Source organism: Cebidichthys violaceus, unplaced genomic scaffold, assembly GCF_023349555.1.
Source record: "Cebidichthys violaceus isolate CVI_PGR_0920_01 unplaced genomic scaffold, fCebVio1.0.p SCAF_13, whole genome shotgun sequence".
In the NCBI taxonomy this organism is placed as follows: Eukaryota; Metazoa; Chordata; class Actinopteri; order Perciformes; family Stichaeidae; genus Cebidichthys; species Cebidichthys violaceus.
This window is the reverse complement of record NW_027176296.1, coordinates 9,163,390-9,190,914: the sequence shown is the minus strand read 5'-3', so window position 1 is coordinate 9,190,914 and position 27,525 is coordinate 9,163,390. Positions and strand designations below refer to the sequence as shown.

General features: G+C 39.2%; 1 protein-coding gene across 1 annotated transcript; it reads left to right on the top strand.

Annotated features, from left to right (window-relative positions):
* The first annotated feature begins 204 nt into the window (after positions 1 to 204).
* Positions 205 to 27,500, top strand: ap1m3 (adaptor related protein complex 1 subunit mu 3). Its single transcript, XM_068707671.1, has 12 exons — positions 205 to 425; positions 8,057 to 8,213; positions 8,754 to 8,821; positions 9,083 to 9,213; positions 14,072 to 14,219; positions 15,468 to 15,594; positions 19,459 to 19,601; positions 20,395 to 20,466; positions 20,735 to 20,893; positions 22,932 to 23,057; positions 23,652 to 23,727; positions 25,879 to 27,500. Exons 1-12 carry the CDS (start codon positions 384 to 386, stop codon positions 25,899 to 25,901), a joined length of 1,272 nt encoding a protein of 423 aa, XP_068563772.1. The 5' UTR covers positions 205 to 383; the 3' UTR covers positions 25,902 to 27,500.
* Positions 27,501 to 27,525: the final 25 nt, after the last annotated feature.

The window sequence follows — 27,525 nt, the reverse complement described above, 5'->3', positions numbered from 1 at the left end:
AATACTCAAAGTATTACTCAAATACAGTGTTTGGGTAAATGTAGGCATCTCAGCTGCTTAATTTACACCAATTAAGAATTGGTACAACTTCACCAACTAACGTTGGGTGAATTAAAATGTAAAAAAAATAAAAATAAAATCCCCTCACTAATCCCCGGAAGTTGCTTGTCTGTTTACAGCTAACTTGATGCTCCACTCCGGAAAAGCAGCGAGTCGAGAGTCGAGACCCTAACGACTGAAGAGAGAGAGAGAGAAAAAGAGGAGAGGAGGAAGGAGGATGATGGGAGCGAATCTTATCCCCTCTATGTGACCCATATCTGACAGTAGACCTACATTTTATCTCGGCTGGTTCTTGCTCTTAAGGATTTCTTTTCTCCACCAAGATGTCGGCGTCGGCAATATTTATTCTTGACCTGAAGGGAAAGGTAACGTGAAGTTTGTGGCGACTTGCTGTTGGGGAAAGTTGACATCGGGGCTGTCAACGAAGCACCTGCTGCAAGAGTACGTCAGCATATATTGTGTCCAGAAACCGAAGGACGTTTGTAACTTACTGCTTGTATGTGCGCACATGTAGAACAGAGAGCAGCCAGGAAGAGAGGCGCAACTGGACAAACTCGTTTCACCAACGTTGAGTCTACACAGAGAGCTTGTTCTTGTGCAGCGATGCAGCCTTTATAGCCGATGTGTCCAATTTCAGAGTTTAAAACCTAATACTTTTTGCAGCCCAGTAGGGTATCCTTTAAAAATGACAGTGGCTTACTTAAAATTAATTTAATATATTGCCAAAATGATGTATGGACAGGAGGTTGACATTCACTAGAAATGCATGTTGAGAGACAAACCCATTAGGCACTTGTAGCAACTTTAATGGATTATAGTTACAGTTTTGATAAATCAAAACATATGACAATTTGTAAACCTCATTTAGGGCTGTATCGTACAATAAAATAGATCAATAACTAATCTGTCTATACTTTTCTTGGTCTATAAAATGTCAGAAAATTGTGAAAAATAAAGCAGGGTGATGTTTTCAAATTGCTTGTTTTGTCCCAAAACAGCAGTCCAACACCCCGAGATATTCAGTTCACTATAAGAAGCCTATGGATACATTTAATTACATTTTTGCTTACTAATTATTCATCAGCCATCAATAGTTTTCAATTCATTTTAGACGAATCGATTCAGCTTTTATACCATATCTTTTTAGGTTTTGAACTCTTGGTCCGACAAAACAAGCAATTTGAAGATGAAACCGTTGACTCATTTCTTAAATTATTTTTTTTGGCATTTATAGCCTTTAAAAAAAAAATTTAAGAAATGGGTAGCTTAATTGAAAATGTAAATGATCCTCCGTTTCATCCCTAATATTATTAGAAAAATAACATTCTTTAAAATGCATTTGAATTGCTATACAGTATATATGTTGTGGTATAGGATGAATTAAAGGGTTACTTCATCAGGTTTTACATGTAAACGGTATGAAGAAGCCTGATGCCTAACAATAGGATCAGTCCCTCAAAGCCTGGATGTCTGATCGTGCAGATTCAATGTTTTCCCTTCCCTAACTATCTATCTGTGCCCTGGGGCAGGTCAGTAGCTCTTAACCTTCAGTCCTTTCCCTCCCTCTGTCCCGTATAGCTGCTGTATTGCCGTTGCAATTAAAAATCTACTGAGCTAGAATGCACCAAAGATGAAAATCATTTTAGAGAGGCAATCAACCAAAACCAGTCATGGTCAGGTAGACAGGTCACTCCTGTACTCACAGTTCGAGACACAGTTGAAAACACACAGCTGCTACAGAAGCTACATTTTCCACCTCTGCCCTTTACCCCCCCCCCACCCTCAGCCCCCCCCCCCCCCTTCTGAGTTGTGGCTCCTGGGCACTAGACCGCACGCTGCTGGCGCAGGGACCTGCGAGGTGGACTGAAATGTCATGCTATTGAAATCAGCATGGCATCATTTGTTCCCAGTGAAGTTTTTGGTTTGTAATGAGAAGCAGTACATTTCATTAGCTAGAAGCATACAAGTGTGAGGTTGAACGTTTTAGACAAACAGCAATAGTCCCAAAGGAGCTACAGTTAATTTTATTTATTTTGGGTGTATTTATTTATCAGGAACAGCGCACATTCGTCCACATTTTCACCAGTTTGTTTTTTAGCCACACTCTTGTGATCACTCACTTTGGTCCAGATTGAAATATCTCAGCAACTTTTTAATGGCTTGCTATAACATTTTGTACGGACATTTGTGACTTGACTTTGCTGATCCTTTGACTTTTCCTTTAGCTTCATCAATAGGTCAAAAGTTTAAATTGTCCAATGGTTTGTTTTTTGGCGAAATACTTGCAAAACAAATGGCATCAGTCTTATCAATATCTTATGTTTAGTGCCAATTAGCAAATGTTACAAGCTAAGCTAAGATGGTGAACATGGTAAACATAACGGGTACTAGTCCAAGTTGGCTGTTCGCTCACAAATCAGTGCTCAAGCGCTGTGTGTGTGAACTGTTCAGAGACACTTGCTGGTGCATTCGTTTTGTTGAATTGGGCGTCTTGAGCAGCAATGAACCTCTAGCTATAAAGAGGCACTGTGAGCATGCACAATGTTGAATGGTTGCTATTAATATACTAACTGAGAGTCATCTTTTTGCCTTCAATGTGCCGTTATTTTATCTACAAGTAAGTTACTGTTAACTCCTGACAGCCATGTCGCTCTAAAATATCAGTATTCTGCTCTATTTTTCTCAGAGGGTTATGGAGTTATGCTTTAAGGTTTGTGCTGTGATTGTTTTCCAAAACGGTTGTTGAGTAATACATTAGGACAATTTAGATTTGGAGAGTTGCCTTGTGTGTCCCTGGAATGAGAATCCCGAAGTTTTTTAAAGCCACCAATAGTTTTAAGAGAAAACATTCAAGTATAACAACACAAATGGTGATTCTTCTGACTTTAAGCCACAATGGATCCCTGCTGTAAGAAACTATCCTATACTGCTGTAGAAAATAAATGCCATTTAAAAAAAGGTTAGTTAAGTTATACAATATACATCATCATCATAATTCTTCAATGTGCAATTTATAAATATGTGTCTATCTTTATAATTTGCCTTATTTTCAATCTCTGTTCAAGTTTTAAAATGTTATTCAGTGTGGCTTTGCAGCACAAAGGCAGTAAATCTGTTTGTGCCAAAGCACACTGTATATAATCCTGCGGGCTTAATGTTTATTTATTCATCAGAAAGTTTGGCGCTTCTCCTCACACAGCGTTGTCAGCACCTGCGCAAAAAATACATCAAAATGTGCGGCCTAATTGAGAATAGTGTGCTATCTATTTTCTAAAGAGATTTGCCCAGCAGTTTTCCCAAAAATCCCCCAAAACAGAGCAAAATTTCTCCATTCACTTGAATGGGGTTTTGGCGTGAAGAGAGCTAAAAAAAACACCTAACTTTGGACCCATATTGACCAGCCATACTTTAACGTAGAAAAATGATTTAAAGTTTAAAACGTAGACAAAACGATGGACGTTATTGAGCCAAATGGGCATTTTGATAGCTATGAAGTCACAGATTAAGTTTCAGGTCCGTTTCAGATTTCATAATGAGTGTGTATTGCGCAGCTCGTTAAGTGCTAGAGTGAGGGCATAACTGTCAGAGTGGAGCAGAGCAGGAACAAATTCTGTGATTTTTCCTAACAAAATGCTCCAGGTCCCACAATTTTTACTCTTTATACACCATTTTTGGCCAAAAATCTTGGAAATGTTGCGCACAGATGTCATTGGAATCCAACGGACTTACACATTTGTCTGAAAGAGCCAAAGAGCGACATGAACTCCAACCGACTGCTCCATTAGACTCCATGTTAAATCTGACGACAAATTTCTCAAAGAAGGCAGACGGTACCAGTTTTGTATATTACTCTGTAGCTCAAATTTTCACAAAAATTAAAAACCACATCAGCGAGTTCGGCAGAGTCTTATCTTTCTCATGGTACCCATATTTTGGCACTCAGACTCCTGCTTTTTGTTAAAAGGAGGCAGGAGTTTTGTTCAAAATCACTGTCTGTCGCTCTCTCTCTGTCTGTCTCTCTCTCTCTCTGTCTGTCTCTCTCTCTCTCTCTCTCTCTCTCTGTCTGTCTGTCTGTCTCTCTCTCTCTCTGTCGGTCTGTCGCTCTCTGTCTGTCTGTCTATCTCTCTCTCTGTCTGTTTCTCTCTCTCTCTGTCTGTCTGTCACTCTCTGTCTGTCTGTCTATCTCTCTCTCTGTCTCTCTTTGTCTGTCTCTATCTGTCTATCTCTCTCTCTGTCTGTCTCTCTCTCTCTGTCTGCTGCCTCTCTCTCTGTCTGTCTGTCTCTCTCTCTCTGTCTGCCTCTCTCTCTCTGTCTATCTGTCTGTCTCTCTCTCTCTCTCTCTCTCTCTCTGTCTATCTCTCTCTCTGTCTGTCTGTCTCTCTCTCTCTCTCTCTCTCTCTCTCTCTCTCTCTCTCTGTCTGTCTATCTCTCTGTATGTCCGTCTCACACACACACACAAGAGCCTGTCATTTGATAACCTCTGTGTATGTGTGTCAAACATGATTCTGTCTCCTCTCCTCTCTCACCCACCCAGTCCCACCCTTTCAAAATAAAAGCCCCACAAATACAAGATTCAATCCAAGAGTATGAATCTAAAATGCAGAAAAGAGAGAAGCGATATCTCAATCAAACCTCAACGATACTACCGGTAATATTGCCGTGTATATATATAGTGACGTCTTCGGGCAGTAGCAGCCGCACTCAAAATTTCCTGCGGAATTGTCTCGTTCATTTTTACTCCCCTCTGCCTTCTTTGTTTGTTTTTGCTGTCTTATTTTTTTAATTTTCTTACTTGTTTTCTACTAATCTGTTGTTATGTAAACCCTTGTTTGTCACTTATAATTAGATTTGTAGGAATCAATGTAATGGAGGGATGTGGACGTACTGTTTTTGTTTTTTTTAAGTATTTGTATGCCATCACATATATCAGACAGTCTGGTGTGTTAACACACTCACAGTAGAATGTAATGAGACCTGGATTATTAAGTAGCTGCGCTTTGCTTTGGGGCATGAAATATGCTAACTGTTTGTGTGAGGTGCTCTGTTTGATGTGTTCTGCCTCTGCTGAATATACAACACTATCTGATGTTTTCCTTTCTAAAATGAGTGTAACTGACACACATTCGAAACCAGCTGACAAGATGACAATGTTGACTCTTAAATATCCTAAAGGTGGAACATAAGCTATTCTAAATCATCGCTGTGATTGTAGCAGGGCCATAATTGTCACAGCTTCCTGCCTCATTCAGAATGTATTGTCATTCAGCAAAAGAAAGTCAAACACACACCAATATACAAAGAGGAGTTACAAACAGCGGCATAATAGAGCAATTAATAACAAATGTGTCACTACTTTTCATCATAAATGTATTTGATTTAAAATGACTGGAACACAGTCATGACGCTACCCTGTGATTCATGCATTTGCGTAGGTGGAAACTAGTCTTGTCTTTTACAAATGAGTTCTTCCTACTCATAAGTTTGAAGTTTTTGCACATTACAGTGCACAGCTAGCAACACCAAAACCCTAATCTTTGCAACTGATATATTGGTGGCACCAATATGCAGTGTTCGTGTTTTGCTTTTTAACCTTATGCAATGTTCTTTAGGTGCTCATTAAGTGCAGTACGGGTTGTGGATTAGTATTTTGTTGTTTTGAACCATTTGTTTCATTTATTAATGGTGCAACAGTTATTGATTAAACATTTAGACTACGAAATGTCTGAATTGCAAGAAACAAGCTTTAAATAGAATAAAATACAACCTTATATGGCGGCTGAGGGTGGAAAAACACTTTTACTTTCTGTTTTGTCTTTTTTTAGCAAAGTTTACATCCAGAACTACAAAGTAACCTCTGGATACCTTTCTAGGGGTCTTCAATATTGCAGCTTTTTTTAATGCAAATATTTGTCTACCTCATTCTCTGTCTCTAGTGACCTGTGAACTCTTCACTCTGTGATGTCTGTCTCCTCTCACAGAAGCTGAGCAGTGGCCTGTTCGTATCCTCTTTTCTCCCCCAGATTACTTTACTGTCTTGGCATTTCCTTTTTTTGTATTTCTTATTTCTTCCTGCCTTTGTTGTATGTGCCCTAGTGTGACCCCTGTTCAACAGACTCTTCTACTGAAGAAAGGGGGGACGCCTGTGTGTGTGTGTGTGTGTGTGTGTGTGTGTGTGTGTTATCTAAATCTCTCAAGCGTATCAGCTTTGATCTCTTTTTTTCACTTCAGTCTGTGTTTCCGGACTCCAGCAAGACTGCTGACTCATCTTGTTGCATGTGTGTGTTTCTATTAAAATTAGGAAGGTGTGCAGTTATTTCTCGCTGGCTAAATTAAGTGAATCTTCAAGAATATGTCAGAAATTATTTTAAAATGCATTACAGTTGTGCAGTTCTGTGATATAAACATGTAGGCCTATGTTTCTGTCAATTTTGATAAATGTTTTTTGTAATCACTTAATCCATAACACGACAAAAACATCTTTTTGGAGTTTGTTTGTGTGATCCAACTGTTTGTTTAGTAAATGTCAGGATTTCAGTCTCAGATTCACAGAAAGAGGGCATCTCTTATAAACTCAGCTGTTTGCATTCAGCCGTTAAATATTAAGATCTGTCGTGACACTAGTCTCAAAAGAACAGAAGGTATGCAGTCATGAGAGGCTCTATTTTTAGTATTGGGGAAAGGCTGCATTCATAGACATGTCCATAAGTAATTGACTAGCTAGCTAGTTGTATTTAAAAGCCCACACCCACCTTTTTATTACAAACAGGTTCTTGCTCTTTTTAGACCGTTGTTGAAAGCCATCCTGGAAAATGTAAGGACTCAATAACAAAGAAGAGGATTCAACATACACATAACATTTTAGTCATTTTAAAATGCTAATATTTGCACTTTTGGTGTGCTGCAAGGATGACATATTTTTGTAGGCTAACCCCAGGAGTTAGCATCACACTTGAATCTTTGACAAAAAGACAATGAGACTTAGCCTTTGGATTTTTGGATTATTGCAGAAAATTATCTCTGCGGTAAACACAAGTTTATGATACTTACTAACACTTTTCGCCTTTTTAAGACATACAATTTTCAAAATTCAGGGGAGGGGTTTTTACTGATGATTTTTATACCGTGGCTCAAAACGTTGAAATATCTTAAAGCATGTGTTGACCATAGACCTTATTTCAGGCATCTAACAAACCCACTGACTTTGAGACGAGGAAACCGGAAGTGCAAAAATGTTAACTAATTTCTGGGTTTTAGGACGCATTCTTGCAGCACTCTATTAGCACTAAAGACAAAGTACAGCTGAGGCTGATGAAACTGCTGTTAGTTTTGCAGTTATTTGGTCATAAACCAAAATATTGGACTTATTGAAAGTGATGTTTTCACTAAATAGTCCGAAGATCACCAAAGTTAATACAAAATCATCCTGATGGGGACATGAATGTATGGACAAAAAGTCATGGCAATTCTTTTCAATAATTGTTGGCATTGAAGGAGCAGTCAGGAGATCAGTAACATTAGTAGAATCCTTCCTCTTGCGACCATGAATGTCTATACAAAATCTCATGGCAATTGATCCAATAGCTATTGAGATATTTCAGTCTGAACCAGAGTGGTGGACCCTGACATTACCATCCATATAGCCATGCTGCTAGTGTGGCCCCTTTGTTTGCCATAATTTCAAACCTGAGAAACCCTAGAGCTTTGCTAAAGTCTGCATTAGCTCCTGTTTCATGTTAAGAAGGTGAAGAGCATTCATCATTCATCATCAGAAGTTGGCAACACAGTTTGCACATTTCCTTGTTAGATGAACCTGGAAAGTGGTCCATTTCCATCCATGAGGTCAGGTTTAGTCAGCCAATGACTCTTGAAGCATGTTTAAGCTTCAGCGCTCAGGTTTGGTATCGCAGCCAAAAGCCATAAACATTTAATGACTGGTTAGTGGCTCTATAAATGTGTCTTCTGACTCTATATTTTGTTCTTTTCATTCTGGATCCAGGTGCTAATCTGCCGTAACTACATGGGGAACATGGACATGAATGAGATTGACCACTTCATGCCCATCCTGATGAAGAGAGAAGAGGAGGCTGAGGCGACACCTCTGGTCACCCATGGTTCCTCACACTTCCTGTGGATCAAACACAGCAACCTTTACTGTATCCATTTTACAAATGTCTTTCTACTTTAATGTCAGAGTCTTCCCAACAGTCATACTTGTGGAGAAATTAGTAAAAATGTAACAGAGATCCACAGCCTCTGACACATATACCTGAATTTTCTCTTCTCCATGCAGCTCCATAAGGTTCAGGTCTTAGCTGCAGGCAGCTTCTCAGCATCTGTTTCATCACATTGTGCTTCACAGCCACAGCAAATTCAACACAGATTCACTGTAATGTGTTATGCACTGTATATCCTCCTCCCTTAATGTGAGATTGGGCAGTCAAACTTCCTTACACATTATTAATTCAGCTTGATATCGCAGTTGTGAGTAAGTGGTATTCCCAGTGCACTGCATTAGACAACTGAGCTGTTTTACCTCCCTGTGGCCATGTTCTCAATTTTTTTAGACTGTGATTCATTGTGCTAACTTATTATTTAATTGCATTCATCTCATTACCACCTACAGTATAATAGATGTTTGCTACATACCTCTGTCTTGTAGATGTACAGTTATTTCTTAACAGTCTGTTCTTCAGTGGTGGCGATGACGAAGAAGAATGCAAACGCTTCCCTGGTGTACTCCTTTCTTTATAAAATTGTACAGGTGCGTCTGTTTTAGTCCACATTTTGAACTACTTGTGTTCACTTCTGTTGCTGTTTCCTCGCTGCATATTATCTATCCGATGCTGTTCCTTTGCTATAGGTTTTTGCTTCTTGAATACATCAAGCAGATGGCATAAATGTACACTTTCTCTGCAACAACACAATGAAAAAAAAGTACAACCAAATAACTTACATATTATGTAGCTGCTATAATACAACATGTTGTGTTTGTCGAATTGCGTATGTTTGTATGTGTCCGTAGGTATTTAAGGAGTACTTTAAGGAGCTTGAGGAGGAGAGCATTCGTGACAACTTTGTGACGGTGTACGAGCTGATGGACGAAGTGATGGACTTTGGTTTCCCTCAGACAACTGACAGCAAGATCCTACAAGAGTAAGAAAACAATAATAATTGCTGTGTCTGCATTTATATGCCTAATATTAACAGTGGCTACTATTGACAACTTAAAAGTGAAACAGTTACTTCCTAAATCATTCCTAAACCACAAAAAAGGTCAACATTTTTACATTTGCCAAAACTTGAATCAATTATGTTCGTTGGCACTGGTGGTCAGGCATTTTAAGTGTACCATTAATCCAGCTGATGAAGGTATAAGGTTAAAGTTTCAAACTCTCAAAGGCCGTACTGCACTAAAGCACTCCAGTCTGGTTTTAATGTAACCACATTAGCTCAAGTGGTAACTGTATCATCAATCAGAAAACAAAACATTAAAGTTGTTCAGTGAGATAACAGCAGTGTATTTCATACTGTAGCTGACCAGCAGAGATGGGAGTGAGAGCACACAATGATTCTGTTTGAAGTGCCATTTGCTTTATTCGTAGCCAGTGACTAAAGCTATAATGAATGGGGGAACTCTATTCAGCAAGGTGAAATGAACTGAAGCAACTACTATTCTTGGGCTTCACAAGTCTTTGTGTTCATGGTATACACAGAGTTGTTTTGCTTTTTCCATCCTCTTGGCTCCTCAGAGAGGCATTTGTCTCCAGGGAAAGGCTCAACGTTCCCTTTACAGTACCATGATAACATGGGTTCTGTGTGCACATGATCAGCTTTGCTTCTATTTAATGGTGAACTTATATTTGAAACGTTCAAACTTGCATTGTTTACTATTTTAATGTCACAAATGTGATTTTTCTGCCGGTATGTGATTGATGATTCATTTTGTGTGCTGTTTGTGTACCGATGCTTGACTGAGGCTGTAAGTGTGTGTGTGTGTGTGTGTGTGTGTGTGTATGTATATGTGTGTTTGGTGTCTGAATAGTGCTGATAATTACCAGGCTCCTATTGGCACTCAGACACAATGACACCGTCAGCTGGACACACTCGAGAGTCCCAGACAGAAAAGCCCTGCTCTTCTCTTCTCCAAGGAGATGCACAAAAGTCATTTCTCTCTTGTGCAGACACACGCACACCAACACACACACACTCACACACACACAATACACATACACAGTACAGATACACACATTCACTTTGTCTCTCTGTCTGCATGTTGCATGCTGTGTGCATGAGTGGGAGGATGCAAGAGACTGAGCAAGTGAGATTGCAGGGATGCATGTGAATCTGTTCATGTGTGTGTCTTCGTATGAACCTTCATGCACATGTCTGTGTGTTTGTTGTGATTGCTATTGTTATGCTAATCTGTCAGTTTGCTGCCAACCCCGCTTCCAGATCCTTTCATTAGCATTTCTGAAGAGAATCAGGGAAAAACAGAACAAACACTGAACCAACAAAACAATCCAACGTCGACCTCAAGCCCACTAGTCGCTGCCTTTTATCTTTCAGCACTGTCAGACTTTGCTACGTGTCAACATGTGTTCAAGACCCTGTAGGTGGGAGGAACTGGGACAGAAAACTAGGGAGAACATTTTGCCTTAATCTGTCAATCAATCTAAAACTTGTTTATCTAGCACTTTTTCACATTAACATTAGATGAGAAACGTACAGTTGGACTGAAAATAAGACATTTCAGTTATTGTTTGTTTTCAACAAAAAAGCTCTAAAAACCCACTATACACTTCTTGCTCGGCACCAAATAGCGGACCGAGGCAGTTAGCGACTAGCTGGTGAACATTGAGCCGCAAAAGAACCAGATAGTTCCCTCAAGAGTTGGTAGAGACCAAAAATGGAGCTAACAGAGAGTGAATATTGGCCTTCCATTCATCTAGTGGACAGAAACACAACTCCAAATGAATTATAATTTTGCTCTGTAGCTGCTAGATGTGTAAATAAGCATCTGTTACTCACTCCACTCACCATATCAACTTAAAAGATAATGATTTGCCAAAGTTGTGTTCACAACTTTTTTGAGCTGTTGACAAGTAACAAAAACAACTTGTTATTTCAAGTCTAAATAAATATATTGAAAAAAGAATAATTAGTTATTTGAGCTAAGAAATCTGGTATAAAGTAATCAGTATTTTGAGTTCATATACTTTCAATGGTTGAATCAATGAGACAGATGCACAATACTTTTGCAATTTTGGTTACCAAAAGCACAGTGCAAGCTGGAAATGAGTCTGGGGTAAGATAGACACATTATTAATACCGTTGCTGTTTGACCTGTGCATAACTTTGTGCAACCCATTTCTCAAATTAGAAATTCCATATGGAACACAAATACCATTCCTGTTGCTGTATTTAGTCTACCGAAAAGAAGGACCTAGTACATACACATTTGGTAAGAATCACAAGCACAATGTCATTCCAAAATTAGTACCGCGTCTGCATTAACACAATTTCAGCAGCGGTACCACTTTACCCGCCTTGTTGCAGGCAGATCTTTTGGGGGTTTCCACACAGAAACAGCCACAAAAAAAGATGGGTTATGAAAATGGCATTGTTGCTATGTTTGAGCTTCTACTGGCTTTGCACTTATTTCTACGAGAGAGGAGCATGAGGACAGCAGATCTTTGTGGAACATTGGGTCAGTGTGTGATTGACTCAGGGGGAAATGCTCAGGCCTCTAGAGGAGAAGATAAGGTGAGGGACAACTAAAAATAGGAAAGGAGAAAGGGGGAAGAGAAGAGATCAGAAGAAAAGACAAAGGGGTTAGGAGAAAAGGGATTGCCTTGGAAATAACGCAGTTTGGATCACTGTCAACATCTGTCTTTTTTTATTTGTGTTGGCAGTTTAAAATAGTTACACACATTTTTGTTTTGAGAAATTGATGGAAATGAACGTAAGCAGATCTAAGGCACATGTCTGCGAAACATCCATATCCTGTCCTTTTGTGAATATTAGCCTCTTCTCCATAGCAGGTTCAAGTGCCGGTCAACAGCACCAAATCAGAATGTTTTTAGCAAAAATAATAATTTGTTTTGTTACTTTACAAATCAGTAGTTGTTTGTAGGGTGATGACTGAACGGTTATTTTTAGTGAATATCAAATGAAAATATGCACTTTAGTTTTTTATTGCACAATCCACGTTGCCAACATACATAAGTTTGCTCGCCAAACTAACAAAACTTAAATTGTATATAATTTATTTAGGATATTAGTAAAGTGGTATACTGTAAAAACATGAAAAGAATGAATACCCCAGACATTATAGTCCAGGGAAAATGTGGTGGCATAAATGAGAAGCGAGCTCTGCAGTGGAAACAAGGCCAAGAGAAGTAAAAAGTGTCGGGAAGAGGGGCTGGCCTGCAGTCACATGTTGTTTAAGTACAGCTCCCTCCTATTCTCGTGACAATTCATCATGTCTCCCTGGACACAGCCAGAGCACATTAAGAGACAACCTACAGTACAGAGCACATTAAGAGACAACCTACAGTACAGAGCACATTATGAGACAACCTACAGTACAGAGCACATTAAGAGACAACCTACAGTACAGAGAACATTATGAGACAACCTACAGTACAGAGCACATTAAGAGACAACCTACAGTATTGAGCACATTAAGAGACAACCTACAGTACAGAGCACATTATGAGACAACCTACAGTACAGAGCACATTAAGAGACAACCTACAGTACTGAGCACATTAAGAGACAACCTACAGTACAGAGCACATTATGAGACAACCTACAGTACAGAGCACATTATGAGACAACCTACAGTACTGAGCACATTGAGAGACAACCTACAGTACTGAGCACATTGAGAGACAACCTACAGTACTGAGCACATTAAGAGACAACCTACAGCATTGAGCACATTAAGAGACAACCTACAGTACTGAGCACATTAAGAGACAACCTACAGTACTGAGCACATTGAGAGACAACCTACAGTACTGAGCACATTGAGAGACAACCTACAGTACTGAGCACATTGAGAGACAACCTACAGCATTGAGCACATTAAGAGACAACCTACAGTACTGAGCACATTAAGAGACAACCTACAGTACAGAGCACATTATGAGACAACCTACAGTACAGAGCACATTATGAGACAACCTACAGTACTGAGCACATTGAGAGACAACCTACAGTACTGAGCACATTAAGAGACAACCTACAGTACTGAGCACATTAAGAGACAACCTACAGTACTGAGCACATTAAGAGACATCCTACAGTACTGAGCACATTAAGAGACAACCTACAGTACAGAGCACATTGAGAGACAACCTACAGTACTGAGCACATTATGAGACAACCTACAGTACTGAGCACATTGAGAGACAACCTACAGTACTGAGCACATTGAGAGACAACCTACAGTACTGAGCACATTGAGAGACAACCTACAGTACTGAGCACATTAAGAGACAACCTACAGTACTGAGCACATTGAGAGACAACCTACAGTACTGAGCAGAGGATGAGGGGATTGATGGACGGATACACAGGGGAAAATATTTGTGTTGTTAACTATAAAGAGAAAGTATTTTACCACAGTCAAAGCTAGGACACTTACACGTATTATTGATTGCACCAATCAACATATTAATATCAGCAATGGATCAAATAAATGCATGTAATATGAAACAGAAGGGAAGGGGACTCCCAGTAATGTTCCAATGTTAGAAGCATCCAAACCTATTAAAGCTGTTTCACTAAAATGCTAATTTATTTTAAGTGATAAGGTGTGATTAATACAAAATATAATTTTTTCTTCAAAATCTTGAGATATTTCTCCAAAACTTGAAATTATGTCTCTGTCTGAAGCATCCTAATGAGGACTATGCCCTCATGGGTATTTGGGGTTTTTCACTAAGCAGGATTAAAAACAGTTTGACGCGTACCACAACTTTTTTCTACCTTTTGTCTCTTTCAGGTACATCACCCAGCAGGGTCATAAATTGGAAATCGGAGCTCCTCGACCTCCAGCCACCGTCACTAACGCTGTGTCCTGGCGGTCAGAGGGCATCAAGTACAGGAAGAACGAAGTGTTCATGGACGTCATTGAGTCAGTAAATCTACTGGTGAGGACAATCTTTGCTATGTCAACATCATATTTCTTCCAGAAAATATAAATTGACTCAGCAAAGAGACAGTTACAGACATCTTAAACATGTATTTTGTACTTCCTGCATCATCTCTTATCACCATATCCATAATGTTTACTTAAACGATGATATTTTACAATGTAATAATATTACATTATTATATTATTATAATATGAATGATTATTATTTAATGAGGAACTCTTTTCTTTTACTTGAATCTACTGTACAATACAATAAATAAGATCACAAGAACAAAAACAAACGTACTGTAGATAGACATATCAACTCTTTAATAGATATGACTCACCCATCATAATATTGACTCCAGTATCAGTTCTACATTCTTTATTCATCATCATCCACTGTTTTAATCCGTCATTTAAAATCATGTATTTTCTTAAGAAAGTAAAAGTGCTTCCTTGAAGCTAAGTGGGTTCGTCAGTGTCTTTGTCAAAGCCCTGGCATGTTTTGACTCCTCCTAACAGTCTCTTTCCTTGAATTGAATTGCTAAGTAAACAGTTTCTGATATCAACAATCCTTTATTCTTTTTCAATATGACATTGTGTGGTGTTTACGTTTCTCCATTGTGTGCAGTGAGGAGTGACTTATACAGTAGTATATTTCAAAGGTTTGAAGACAATGTAAGCAGACAAAACACATTAGTCAGAATGAATTCCTCAAAAAGTGATTTTATTATACAACTTTTTCAACTTTTGATAAAGTATCAACTTACTTATAATGTTGTAACTGCTGTAAAATGATTTGACTTTATAAAACTGTAGTGAAATGCCCCTATATATAATTTGTAAAAGGATTGAACACGCTCAATGTAGTCATAATCATTTGGTAGAAAAGTAAACTTATATTAAATACCACTTCCTTTTCTGTGACCAGGGACTTTTTAAAAAAGTGTTTAGTTCTTCATCCTCTTTCACATCAACACCTCGCTTACATTTCCCAAGCTACAAGCTGACACGTGTTCAGTCTGTTTGTATGTACTGAAAGGCTGCTACTCATCTGTATCACATCATTATCTAAACATAACAGCTTTAAGAGCATTTTCTAACAGTAAAGCTTGTGTACATTCAGGGGAACTTTGTGCACATTTAGCTGTAAAGATGATATCATAGCTGATAAACATTTAGAAGTGATCCCAATGCTGTTTTCCAAGCATAAATTAATATTTCTCTTGTTTAAAATCATGCCTTTCTCTTCTGTCTAAAGGTGAGCGCCAGTGGCAGCGTCCTGCGGAGTGAAATAGTGGGCACTGTCAAGCTCAAAGTAGTCCTCTCGGGGATGCCTGAACTCAGACTGGGCCTCAACGACAAAGTGCTGTTTGAAATAACAGGCAGTAAGTAATAGCAAGTCATGCTCAGTGTCATACATGTCTTATATTCTGAAAATGAGGAAGCAATACAGTCACCAAGACAGTGAGGTCCCCTTGAATCACGTTCAACAAATATTAGAGGGGAAAAAAGGTTAGCATGGATCCTTTTGTTGTATCTTAGAATACTTTCCATGTACCAGCTGCTGCTGACGTACCGGTGTACATGTACCCAAGGTGTGGGTCTTCTTGAAAAATGCTATGTTGTATGTTGTTTTAATGTTGTATCTGTAAATGTACAGCATCAGGCAGTGGCCAATTTTATCTCATTATCCGTCTACCCTTTCTTTCTGTTACACTTTGTAATTTGCTATTGGTACACTTCCCATGCTGAGCTGACAGCTGACAGACTGTTACGCATGAGTGACATAGAGGCATATTTTTAATATTTTATTCATCTCAAGCTGCCAAAATTTGACATTATTGATAGAGGACTTGTAAACTGTCAACAGGGGAAGTTGTATTGCATTTTAAATTAAACATATTTTACCCTTGATAAATTTGCTTAAAAAATCTGCTTGAGTAATGCTGAAACGCCAAAATGTAATTGTAAATGTACTACTGGTTGATGGCGGAGCACTTGCCTTGAACTCCCCCTCAGACTTCCACTTTCACCTCCTCTTTCTGTCGAAACCCAGCACTCTTGCAAATCTCTCTCGGCTTAGCTTTCATCCTTCCTCATCTTCCTCTCCCTCTCCTCCTACTTTCCCAATTTTTCCAATAATGTCTCCCACTGCTACATCTCCCCTTGTCTATTCCTGCACCTCCTCCCCCTTCTCCCTCTCATCTCCCTCTTTTCCCTCCTCCCTTCTGCCTTTATTTCTTCCCCCCCACTACTCGTTACTGAAGGGAAAAGGCTCCATCACTGACTAGCCTCTTTGCCTCTCAGTAAATCCTCACCCCAGGCTACAGCCCTGCAGATGAAAGGTGAGGGTCTGTGGATATCCTGTATATGCAGCACACAATTCCCCCACTGTGTTTTGCAGTCTGGGAAATAACATATCATCAGAAAGGATGATCAGAAATAACGATCAAACAAACACACTGACAGATACAGCAACAAGCACACTCACGCTGAATGTTTATACAAATGTTAAAATATGCTTTGTCCCTCTCATCCTCAGCAGTTACACTTTTTACATATCATTAGGCAGACATTTGGCGTTTATTATGTTTGCCTGATCTGCACATTTTAACACAGCTGGATGCTTCCAAAATGTGAGAAAAACTATAAGTCATTTAACACTGCCCTCTGCTGGAAGAAGTTCAGAATCGTCACTAGAAATTTCATACAAGTTGCATTCATAATGATAAAGTCCACAAAAAGCCACTTTGTAGACATCAGTCAGTTGAGACAAACACTCTGGCCTTTTCACTAAAATATCTGATCATTTGTAATCATATTACAAATGCATATTATTTATCAGAGGTATTGTATGTTTGTTTGATGTGTCTGCTTTTAGGATTTGTTTTTCCTTAAGATGTTTTTTGAAAAGGTTCTGAGCCTGAACAAGGACAGTATGAGCTGAGATTCAGGACATAAAGACTTTTTTTCATGTTTAATTAATCTGCTGATTACATCCTAATTAATGTGCTGAGAAAAAAAATGCCCAAGGTGACATCTTCTAATGATTTGCTTTGTCTAAACGACAATCCTAAATGCAGATACTTTCCGTTATAGTATTGTTTCCATGTCTTCACATTTGAGAAAGGTGGAACCAAGTTCATTTGAGAAAATAATCCACCAATTGCTACGTATCCTGTGCCCTCAACCTTTAAATGCTAAGAAGCCTGTGTTAACCTGCCTCTCTGTCCGCTGGGTTCAGTGATATTACAGCACTGTAAGATGCTTTGGACAGAAACATTTTCCACATGCCATTGTAAAACGGTTCCCTGTGTTCCTTGTGTCACTTTTTATACTGTGCTACAGCAGACAGAAAACAGATTAGGTTCCTCCTGTCTGCTACTGTATATTAAAGCAGCCTTAAAGGTGAACCACAGGGGACACTGCTGCATCTTCAATCCCCACCTGGCATGTACACAAACGTACATACACACACACACACACACACACACACACACACACACACACACACACACACACACACACACACACACACACACACACACACACACACACACACACACACCTGTCTCTTCTTCCGGACCCTGAGGTCTTGGCAGTGACAGAGAGTGTCCCATACGACCTTTCTTTCCTGTCGTCTTGATACTGCTGCATGCAGGTGTGCGTGTTACTGACATAAAAACAAACTGAAAAAGAGAGACAGAAAATGCGCTAAAGGGCTTTCCTGCTTTGCTTGTCCAGGAGTGTTGTGCTCTCTCTAGACCTGACCTCAGCCAGTCCCCTCTCAGGCATGAGGAAATGTCACACACCCCTACACACACGCACGCATGCACTCACACACACGCAAACACACACCAAAGCAAAATCAATAGAGAAACAAGCAAGTAGGAAGAAAATATGCATAAACCTATGCACGTACACGCACGAGAGAGAGAGAGAGAGAGAGAGAGAGAGAGAGAGAGAGAGAGAGAGAGAGAGAGAGAGAGAGAGAGAGAGAGAGAGAGAGAGAGAGAACAATGAACAGGGAAGCTGCATACATAAGTACACATGCACACACATCTTTTCTCCCGGCAGTGCTGGTCCAGGGTTGCATTCAGAGCAGGTGAGGCAGGCTTTAAGCTCGCTGTTGAATGGGGGATTTGGTTAAAGGCCCACAGGCCCACAGTCATTACAGCAGTTTTCCACCACTCAGCACCCTCCATTAACCACAGAGGAGGAGGCTTTCTCCAGCAGACTACAAATGCCGCCATTAAGGAGGTTGCGCTTTTTAAATGCCCATTGCAACGGCGCTGCACTCTTGCTCCATCCTTGGGAGGAATTGTCTGGAAAAGTTAAATTATCTAACCGACACAATCTGCTGATTTTTGTCTATAGCAGCCTCTGTAGTACTCTTGCAGGATTTTAGAAATGTAAGATAAAAGGTAGAGCACTGCTTAATTGGTCACTGGTAACCATATTCGTAACTATACTCACTGTGCTGTTTTTTTTTTGTCAATTAACCGAAAATGAGTCAAAAGCAAATTTTACAATCAATTAATAATTTGTTGTTGGTCCAGCAAAAATGCCAGATATCTGGCTATCTGTGTCGGGCAGGTTTTAAACACCTCACCTGATAAATGGTTGTGTATTTAAGCAGTCGTATTACTAATGATATAGTGGGGAAAATAGTGTGACATCTCATTTGCATAAAGACTTCACTGTAGGCGTATTTCACGAAATGAGACCATAATAACGACCTGCTTTAGTGTAGTAGGCGGATTTATTACACAAACAGTAAATCAGTAATGAAAAAAAACTATTATTATAGAATATTTATTTACTGTGTTATATGTGTGTTAGTGCAGGTGTGGATGTGTTTGTGAGGCAGCTAAGCGGGCTTCATGATGAGGTTGAAGGCACACAGACTGTGTGATTGTGTGTGTGTGTGTGTATGTGTTTGAATGTAGCAGCTAAATAACTGTTCAGAGGGGGACAAGAAAAGGTCAGAGCACACTGTGCGTACAGTGTGTGTGTGTGTGTGTGTGTGTGTGTGTGTGTGTGTGTGTGTGTGTGTGTGTGTGTGTGTGTGTGTGTGTGTGGGTGGGTGGGTGGGTGTGTGAGTGTGTGAGTGTGTGTGTGAGAGAGAGAGAGACTAAGTGAATGTTTGTCAATCATCATTACCTTGACCTTGATTTCCCCAAGGCTGCGTGGAAGGCTCTCAATCTTTTGGTGTGTTTTTGTGTGTGTGTATTGTTTGTGTGTGTCAGGAGAGAAGAGTAAGACAGTGGAGCTGGAGGATGTGAAGTTTCATCAGTGTGTCCGTCTGTCACGCTTCGAGAACGACCGCACCATCTCTTTCATCCCCCCCGACGGCGAGAGCGAGCTCATGTCCTACCGCCTCAACACCACAGTAAGTAGGACACACAAACAAACTTCTCTCTATAACACACACTCAGACTCACACCACCTGCATACCAGCAACACCAAGAGCACACTTCATATTTGTCTCACATTAAAGTTTAAACACAGAAAGTCACATCCGCATCTTCCTCGTACAAAACATATTAGACTTATTCTGATAATTTGGTAGAAATTGGCTGATATTGGCTTATCACAGATATTGACAGATGTGTTGGCACATATAAATATATCGTGTATTTTTTACCATTATTTTTCTCATTTAGGGGTTCATGTTTAAATTATTTTTGTTGTGTTATATGTCTGAAGTTTACTGTTGACAATGTACCGTAGTCTTTTTTTTATTTACCAATACAGTACGTTATTGATCAATTTTATTGTTGTCTCAGTAAATATCTTTACTCTTTTCTGACCAAATTTGAAAGACTATTAAGTTTGAGTGTTTGTGTAAAATGCCACGTTACAACAATATGTTTCAAGATAATTTGCGGTTCAGCTTGTCTGCTAAGCCACATGTTGCCAATCATCCTGACATGTTGTTCAATGGACCAGAGGATACTTGAAGGGGGCTGCTGTGCCTTAAATCTATGTGATCTATCCAGCTGAGCAGTGATTGTCTCCCTTGTACAAACACAATCTCTCTCTCTCTCTCTCTCTCTCTCTCTCTCTCTCTCTCTCTCTCTCTCCTGTCCACTGTGTCACCGGTGATGTGTGTTGTCGTGATACACTTTAGCTCTGTGCTCGCCTCTCTGACCTTGTCCACTCCCTCTCTCTCTCTCTGACAGGTGAAGCCTCTCATATGGATCGAGAGCGTGATTGAGAAGTTCTCTCACAGCCGTGTGGAGATCAAGGTGAAGGTAAGGATGAGTGACACTCAAACATAAAGACACATACAGAGCCCCACAACTTTATCCACTCATCTAGCCCCTTCACTGAAACTCGTTTAGTATTTATGACACATACTTCTCGGGGACGCTTACCATCTGTTTGAGGAAGTGACTGTCATACAGACTCAAATTAACAAGCCGCAGGGTGCATAATCACGGAGACCTCCTTGCTCGTTTTTTTTTTCATTGTAAAGGCCTCAGATGACGTTTGAACTCTGTCCTCTTTCACCTTCCACAGGCTCGGAGTCAGTTTAAGAGCCGGTCCACTGCCAACAATGTGTCCATTCTGGTGCCAGTGCCCAGTGATGCTGACTCACCCAAGTTCAAGACCAGCACAGGCAGCGCCAAGTGGATGCCCGAGAAGAACGTGGTCCTGTGGAACATCAAGTCTTTCCCTGTTAGTGTGGCAAGAAAATATCACAGTTATAACCTAAAATACATTAAGTACATGTTGATTTTTTATAATGGTTCTATCTTATTCAACCACTGTAAGGTTTTAAAGGCAACGTCAATATGATAAAAAATAACAAATTACATTTATTGAGCACCATACAATTTTCAGGTACTACTTTACTTTCCATTTTCTGCTATTTATATTTGTACTTCACTACAATTCAGTGCCACATATTGCACTTTTTGTTCAACATCTATTTGATAAACTAAGTTAAAAGTCCCCTCTCCGGAACATACTAATAATAGAAAATATGACCAACAATGGAATTACGGTAAGTTAGGATAAGACTTTATTGGTCCATGGGTTTTCACAAGCTACTTGGCAGTATATACAGTAAATAACATTAGTTCCACCTTTACCAGCTGCAACATTAAAGAGATGCACACATTAATGCATCAATAATTACAAACCGTATATTGTGATGATAATACTTTTGTACTTTTACAAGTTTTGAATGCAGGACTTTTACTTGTAACAGAGTGTTTCTACACTGTGGTATTGCTACTTTTAAGTGACATATCTGAGTACTTCTTCCACCACTGATGATACCTCAGAAAAATAAGTTGTATATTCACTCTGACAAGTATTAGACAGCAGCCATTTATCAAATTATGATCAGCCTCCCCACACACAAAAAAACACACACGCTCACATCTTATCTCTCCATTTTCTGCTCTTCCTTTCACGTTTTTGGTATCAGTCTCTGCTGTCACCAAAACCATGAAAGAAAAGAGAATTTTCCTCCTTTTATCTGTCAAGTTCTGATATCTCCTCAGTAAATCATTACACCTTCAGTCTGTCTAGGAGGATTAAGAATTGTCATTACTGGTGACGTATTGCATTCCAGCAGGTGTATGACTCTGCAGCACATTTTTCTCTGTCACTATCAACCTCTGGACACTATAAAACAACTTTTTCTCTCAGGGAACCATACTCAACTTGTAATGTTTGATAGAGGCTCAAGGAAACAAAGATGAATCAGTGGCTTGTTGTGATAAGAGACTGATAAACAGACTCATCCCCAGTCCACCAACCTTCAGCTCCATCCAGCTATTTACAACCCTAATCCACAAACAGAAGTATATGAACCTTTTAGGAATTAGTCCATTTACCTTCATCTATTTTACAAGCATGAATATGTGCATCTTTCACAGATTTCTCATTTATTGTGTATGGTATATTATGCAAAAGAATATTTTTTTTTACCAGCGTTCAGCAAGGCTCGGGGTAATAAGGTTTTCCACAGCAGCTGCATGATGGCAAGGAGAAAAATATTGTATCTGTAGTTAGTGTCAATAATTTAGATTTAATTAAGAAGCAGAATTCACTTTTCCAATCAGCATCTTTCTATGACAGATAGAGTCCTGCATGAACACACAATTATCTGTCCAATGAGAAAGTTTCTGTAATTGTCTGAGCTCTTCTCACTGGTTTTAAGTGGTCAGGGCTCAGCTGAGAAAAGGTAATGTTACATATAACAACATACAATATTTGAAAAAAAATGATAACTGGGTTGTTTGCTTTTGTTGCAAGGTTACTGTCAATCAAAATAGATAAGACCGCACCCACACAGTCCTCATGAAACAGATCATACATCATACATACAGATCATACACACATTTTTTACAAGACTATAACTTTGACATTGTAAATGTTATCGAGAAAATTAGATTTGAAGTCAAATTTTCAGGTAATTTATTTAGTCAATATGGAAACTGATTTGCAGCAAGTAAAACCAAAGTATAGACTAACAGACTACATGCTTGGATGATGGGTTACACAATTGCTGGTAAGAATGATGATTAACCTGTTTCTTGTGTTTATAGTCTGTCAGATGTTAAATATAAATCTGATTCACCACGAATATAAAGTATCGTAACAATATAAAGTCACAATATAAAGTCAAATATCTGTTTGTGAACTCTGAATTTTCCATCAACGGCTTTGTAACTTTTCCTCTTTTCTATTTTCTCATGTTTAGGGTGGAAAGGAGTACATGATGCGGGCGCACTTTGGGCTACCCAGTGTGGACAGTGATGAGCTGGAATCAAAGAGACCAATCACAGTTGACTTTGAAATCCCCTATTTCACGGTGTCTGGGATTCAGGTTGTACTCTTTATTAACAACCATACACTAGCTTTCCTTCTTTGTCAAATGTATAATATTTATATATGATCCCCACCTGAGAATAACAAGCTTAAGGTGCTTCCTGATTTACATTTTGCACTATCCTGGGAAAAACATGTATCCCTGAAACAAAACCTTTCATAAAGTAAGAAAAGCAGAGCACTTTTCAGTAAACAGCATTTCTGTTGATCTACTGGGTTTCAAACGGTTTATTTAGCTTTAGAAGTAGGGACCAATTTGTCTTTCAAATTTTTAGAAAAATTTAAAATCACCAAATTCAGAGATATATGGACGGGGTAATTTACACCTGCTACAAGTGGGTTGTCATGAACACACTGAAGCATACAGCCTATAGACAAATCTATATATATATATATATATTATATATATATATATGTGTATGTATATATATGTATATATATATTTATATATACATATTTATATGTGTGTGTGTGTGTGTGTGTGTGTGTGTGTGTATATATATATATATATATATATATATATATATACATACATATTTTGGTGTGTATGAATGAATGAAATAACTATATTTGACTTGTCTGTGTTCCCTAGGTACGTTACCTTAAGATCATAGAGAAGAGCGGTTACCAAGCATTACCATGGGTGCGCTACATCACACAAAGTGGAGGTAAAAACAACACCCACCCACACACACACACACACACACACACTACAGATTATGATACTTCAACTCACTAAATAAGCAACAATCAAAGCTAAAGTTCAGATATTAACAATCGTATGTAATATTTGAAAGTTTAACACTAAAAAACTCAAGTAGTCTGCCTCATCAGACCTGTGTGAGTTTGGTTTGAGCAGATTTGCTTGAAAGTGGCATCTCCTCCAGAGAAAAGCAAATTTTAAAACCAAAGCAGTTGTACAGAGAAGTTATTTAATACAATTGCATGATAATTGATATGATATATTAAACAGAATGTCAATAACAAATATCCAGTGCCCACATTGTGTAGGACTTATGGAGTCCCTTTTTTGCTGTTTTCTGTTTTATGAAATTGGAGTCCAAACCCGAGGTCACCCTGAGATTTGCGAGGAGGTGTCAGGATCAGTCTTTCTGCATCACTATTCAGTGTGTGGCCTAGGACTGAATCTAGCTGTATAGCATCCATCATATCCATTACCTGGCTCTATCACCATGAGCCATGACCTCAGGGCCATAGAATGATACCACACAGGAGGCCAAGGATTGAAACTTTACAAGCCTGCTGGCGTAAAATTCTTTGGTTCTTACTTGTCCGAATTTGAACAGGGCTACTGTACAGCTGGGAGATTGCAGTCAAGTTTTACCAAAGCTCCTGGGAACAGTAGATTCAGTTGCTACCCTGGGAATGAACCCTTCTGCATCTTTCAAAGTCAAGTGTGACAACAAGGGAGACGAGAACCAAGACATAGTTCAGTGTTTGTGATATTTTAACTTTTGTCACCCAACTCACTAACTTGAGATTTTACCTAGAAAAAACGTTGAAATATGTTGAAGAAGCTACATTTCTACCTTTAACGCATGCTTGATTTTGGACAGATCACACATAATTGCATATTTCCACATTATAGCTACATTATATTGATGAGACTGCAGCAAAATCCTCCTTACTAGCTCACTAGTTTCAATGAGTGGCAAAAGGAAATGATATGGAGATGGAAGCCCAATACCTACGCCCGACAAATGAACCTGAGTCTATAACATCCGTCATATCCATTACCTGGATGTGTCAGGTACGAGTCGGGGGCTGCCGGAGGTTGAATGATGCCACAAAGTGCCATGATGCTCCCAGGGTGGCACTCAGTGGATGCTATCACCTTGCTGTAATATCAGCAAGGAAGCAAAAAAGAGAGAGAGATAGAAAAGAGGAAGGTAGAGAAAGAAGAGTGATAAAGTCGGGGGGACTGGAGAGAATGCTATCACCTTTCTCTTATTGTTACCATCAGCAACATGGGGAGGGAGGTGGAGAAAAGACGGGGCTGATTACATTTCACTCGGCACTACATGCAGACACACTCTCACCGATTAAACAATTCCTTGATCCTGTAGACTGACTGCTGACTTATTAATGAGTGATGAACAGGCATTTAGCAGCCGTACTGTACAGCAGTAAGTGACTGCTTCACAAATATCAGACTGTCAGTGGTCAGAATATGATCGGGCAGTATCACACTGCACCTGGATCATTGATACTGGCATATCGGCGTTTTCAAGCATCATTGTGTACGAAAATGTTATCTATATAACATGCAATTGGGGATTGGCGATACATTAATAATGCAATTTCAAACAGTAACTAATAATGATGGTTCCTCCCCAAAACGAACACACAATGGTCTAATATATCATGTAGCATTGACATTTGCTTTAATTCTAACTAAAAATGATACTTCGAACCATGAAAAATAGACCCCTGCCCAAAAATATGTGGACAGGGGTGACCACATACTATTGGCCATGTATTGTTATCTTTCTATTAGATACAAATATGCACCATACTAGCTCTGATGTTGACAATTTAGGATTGATGTATAACTAATATTCATAATAATAGATGTGGGTTTTAGAAATGATCAGTCAAGTCTGAAACGGCAGAGAATTAAATATCCAAGACAGGAATGTGGTAGATATCGGTATTGTGATTTAGTAGAGTTCCACTACAGATAGTTTGTGTAAATCTTGTTTAGGGATTTAATGGGGCTCATTGGCAGTAATGTAATGTACAGGAGTGATAAGAGGAAGAAGGCTATGTTAATGCTCTGCTGTTACATTTTTTGGCAGATTATCAGCTCCGGACAAACTAAAGGGCACAGATGCTGCTAGATGAATGGATATTTTCTCTCTCTGTCTGTCTTCCTCTCTCCCCGCCTCTGTTCCTCCGGCTCCTTGTCTGCAATGGACAGCAGAGGTCAAGCACAGCAGGGCACATGCAATTGTTTCCTGCTCCGAACAGAAACGAGACATCATCCCTTCCTCTAAGACATGCTCAACTCAGATGGGAAAGGCTGTTGCATCACCTTTGACCTGTGACTTTTTTAAGGGCTCCTCAGGACTCCAGCAAAACATTTTAATATATTAATAATTAACAAATAACTTTATGACACTGCCTGATTCTGGCATGTTCTCCTTTCCTCGCTTTTAATGTGATATCCTCCGAGGTTAATTTAGAGCTTAATTCTGGAGGAAAAGACACAAATATTACGAAATATAGGATTTGTAGCATTATCTTTTTTGGGTACTTGGCTTCTCCACTGGGATGTGTAGCTTTTTACTGTATAACATGCAAACCGAAACATTGTGTCGTGCCAACATACAGTAACTGTGATGGGTGATTGTCAATTTTGTATTTCTCAAAGGAACAGCAGATGGCTGATTTTTCTGAATCAAAAGTGTGCCATGCACTCTGTCAGGGTTTATTCTTTTCTGTAGGGATTGTTTTTGCTCCATGCTGGATTTAAACCACTCCACCACATCAGCATTAGCATCTTTAACTGTGAGGGGTTTTTATTCCTCATATGTTTTATCCTTAATAACCACTTTATGATCCATATACAGTATATTTTACTCTGTTGTTAATCTGCCTCCCTCTCAAAGACATATGTTTTGCAGGACCTTTTATATTATATATTCCTTGCCTTAAAAATTGCCTATGTATCATCAGCTTTAGTGCTGTGAACACAATCCCCAGTGCACTGAAACTAACACCAGCGACCAGATCAATGATTAATAAGACACAATATTGTCAGAAGCGTTGGCAGTGTAACATAATACCGTCAACGTGCTCTCATGTGGCCTGTAACCTTGTCCTTGTGCTCGAAATCAGCTTGCAGCTTCGAGGCAGAGACCGAAGGAATGAGCACAGTGCAGAATTGTTTGTCATATTTCTATCTGTTGTTTGTAATGTTCTAGTAAGTCCCCTGTGGATGTTTGAAGGGCAAAACAGGGGGTTGAGGAGAGGGGGGCCAGACAAAGGTAAAATAAGCTGCAGGGATTCTGAGAGTGTTGACAATATCTTAAGCTAATTGTTTTTCCACAACTCTTTTCTTTATATATGTTGACCTCTGAAGGCCCATACACTTATTTAAAGCAGTTTGTGGTGTGATTCACTTTCTCTGTTGTGCATGCATTGCACCATATCAGTTCAGCTGCACTGCCAACAGCAAAGAAGAGAGTTCTGTGTCGATTGATATCATTTCTGCTCTGAAGCACAAAACCTATTACAATCGTTGTGTTATTATCTTATCTCATTATATTATCATTATCCTGTGAGGGGACATCTTTCTGACACCAATGAGGATAGTTATTAAGTGTGTGTTCTCATGTGTTTTCATTAATTGATCAACTACTATTTGTCGATAGGAAGCAAAGGGATATATTTGGAAATAAACTTTTTTTCTATGTTGTTTTGGAATACTATTGTTTTTTGTT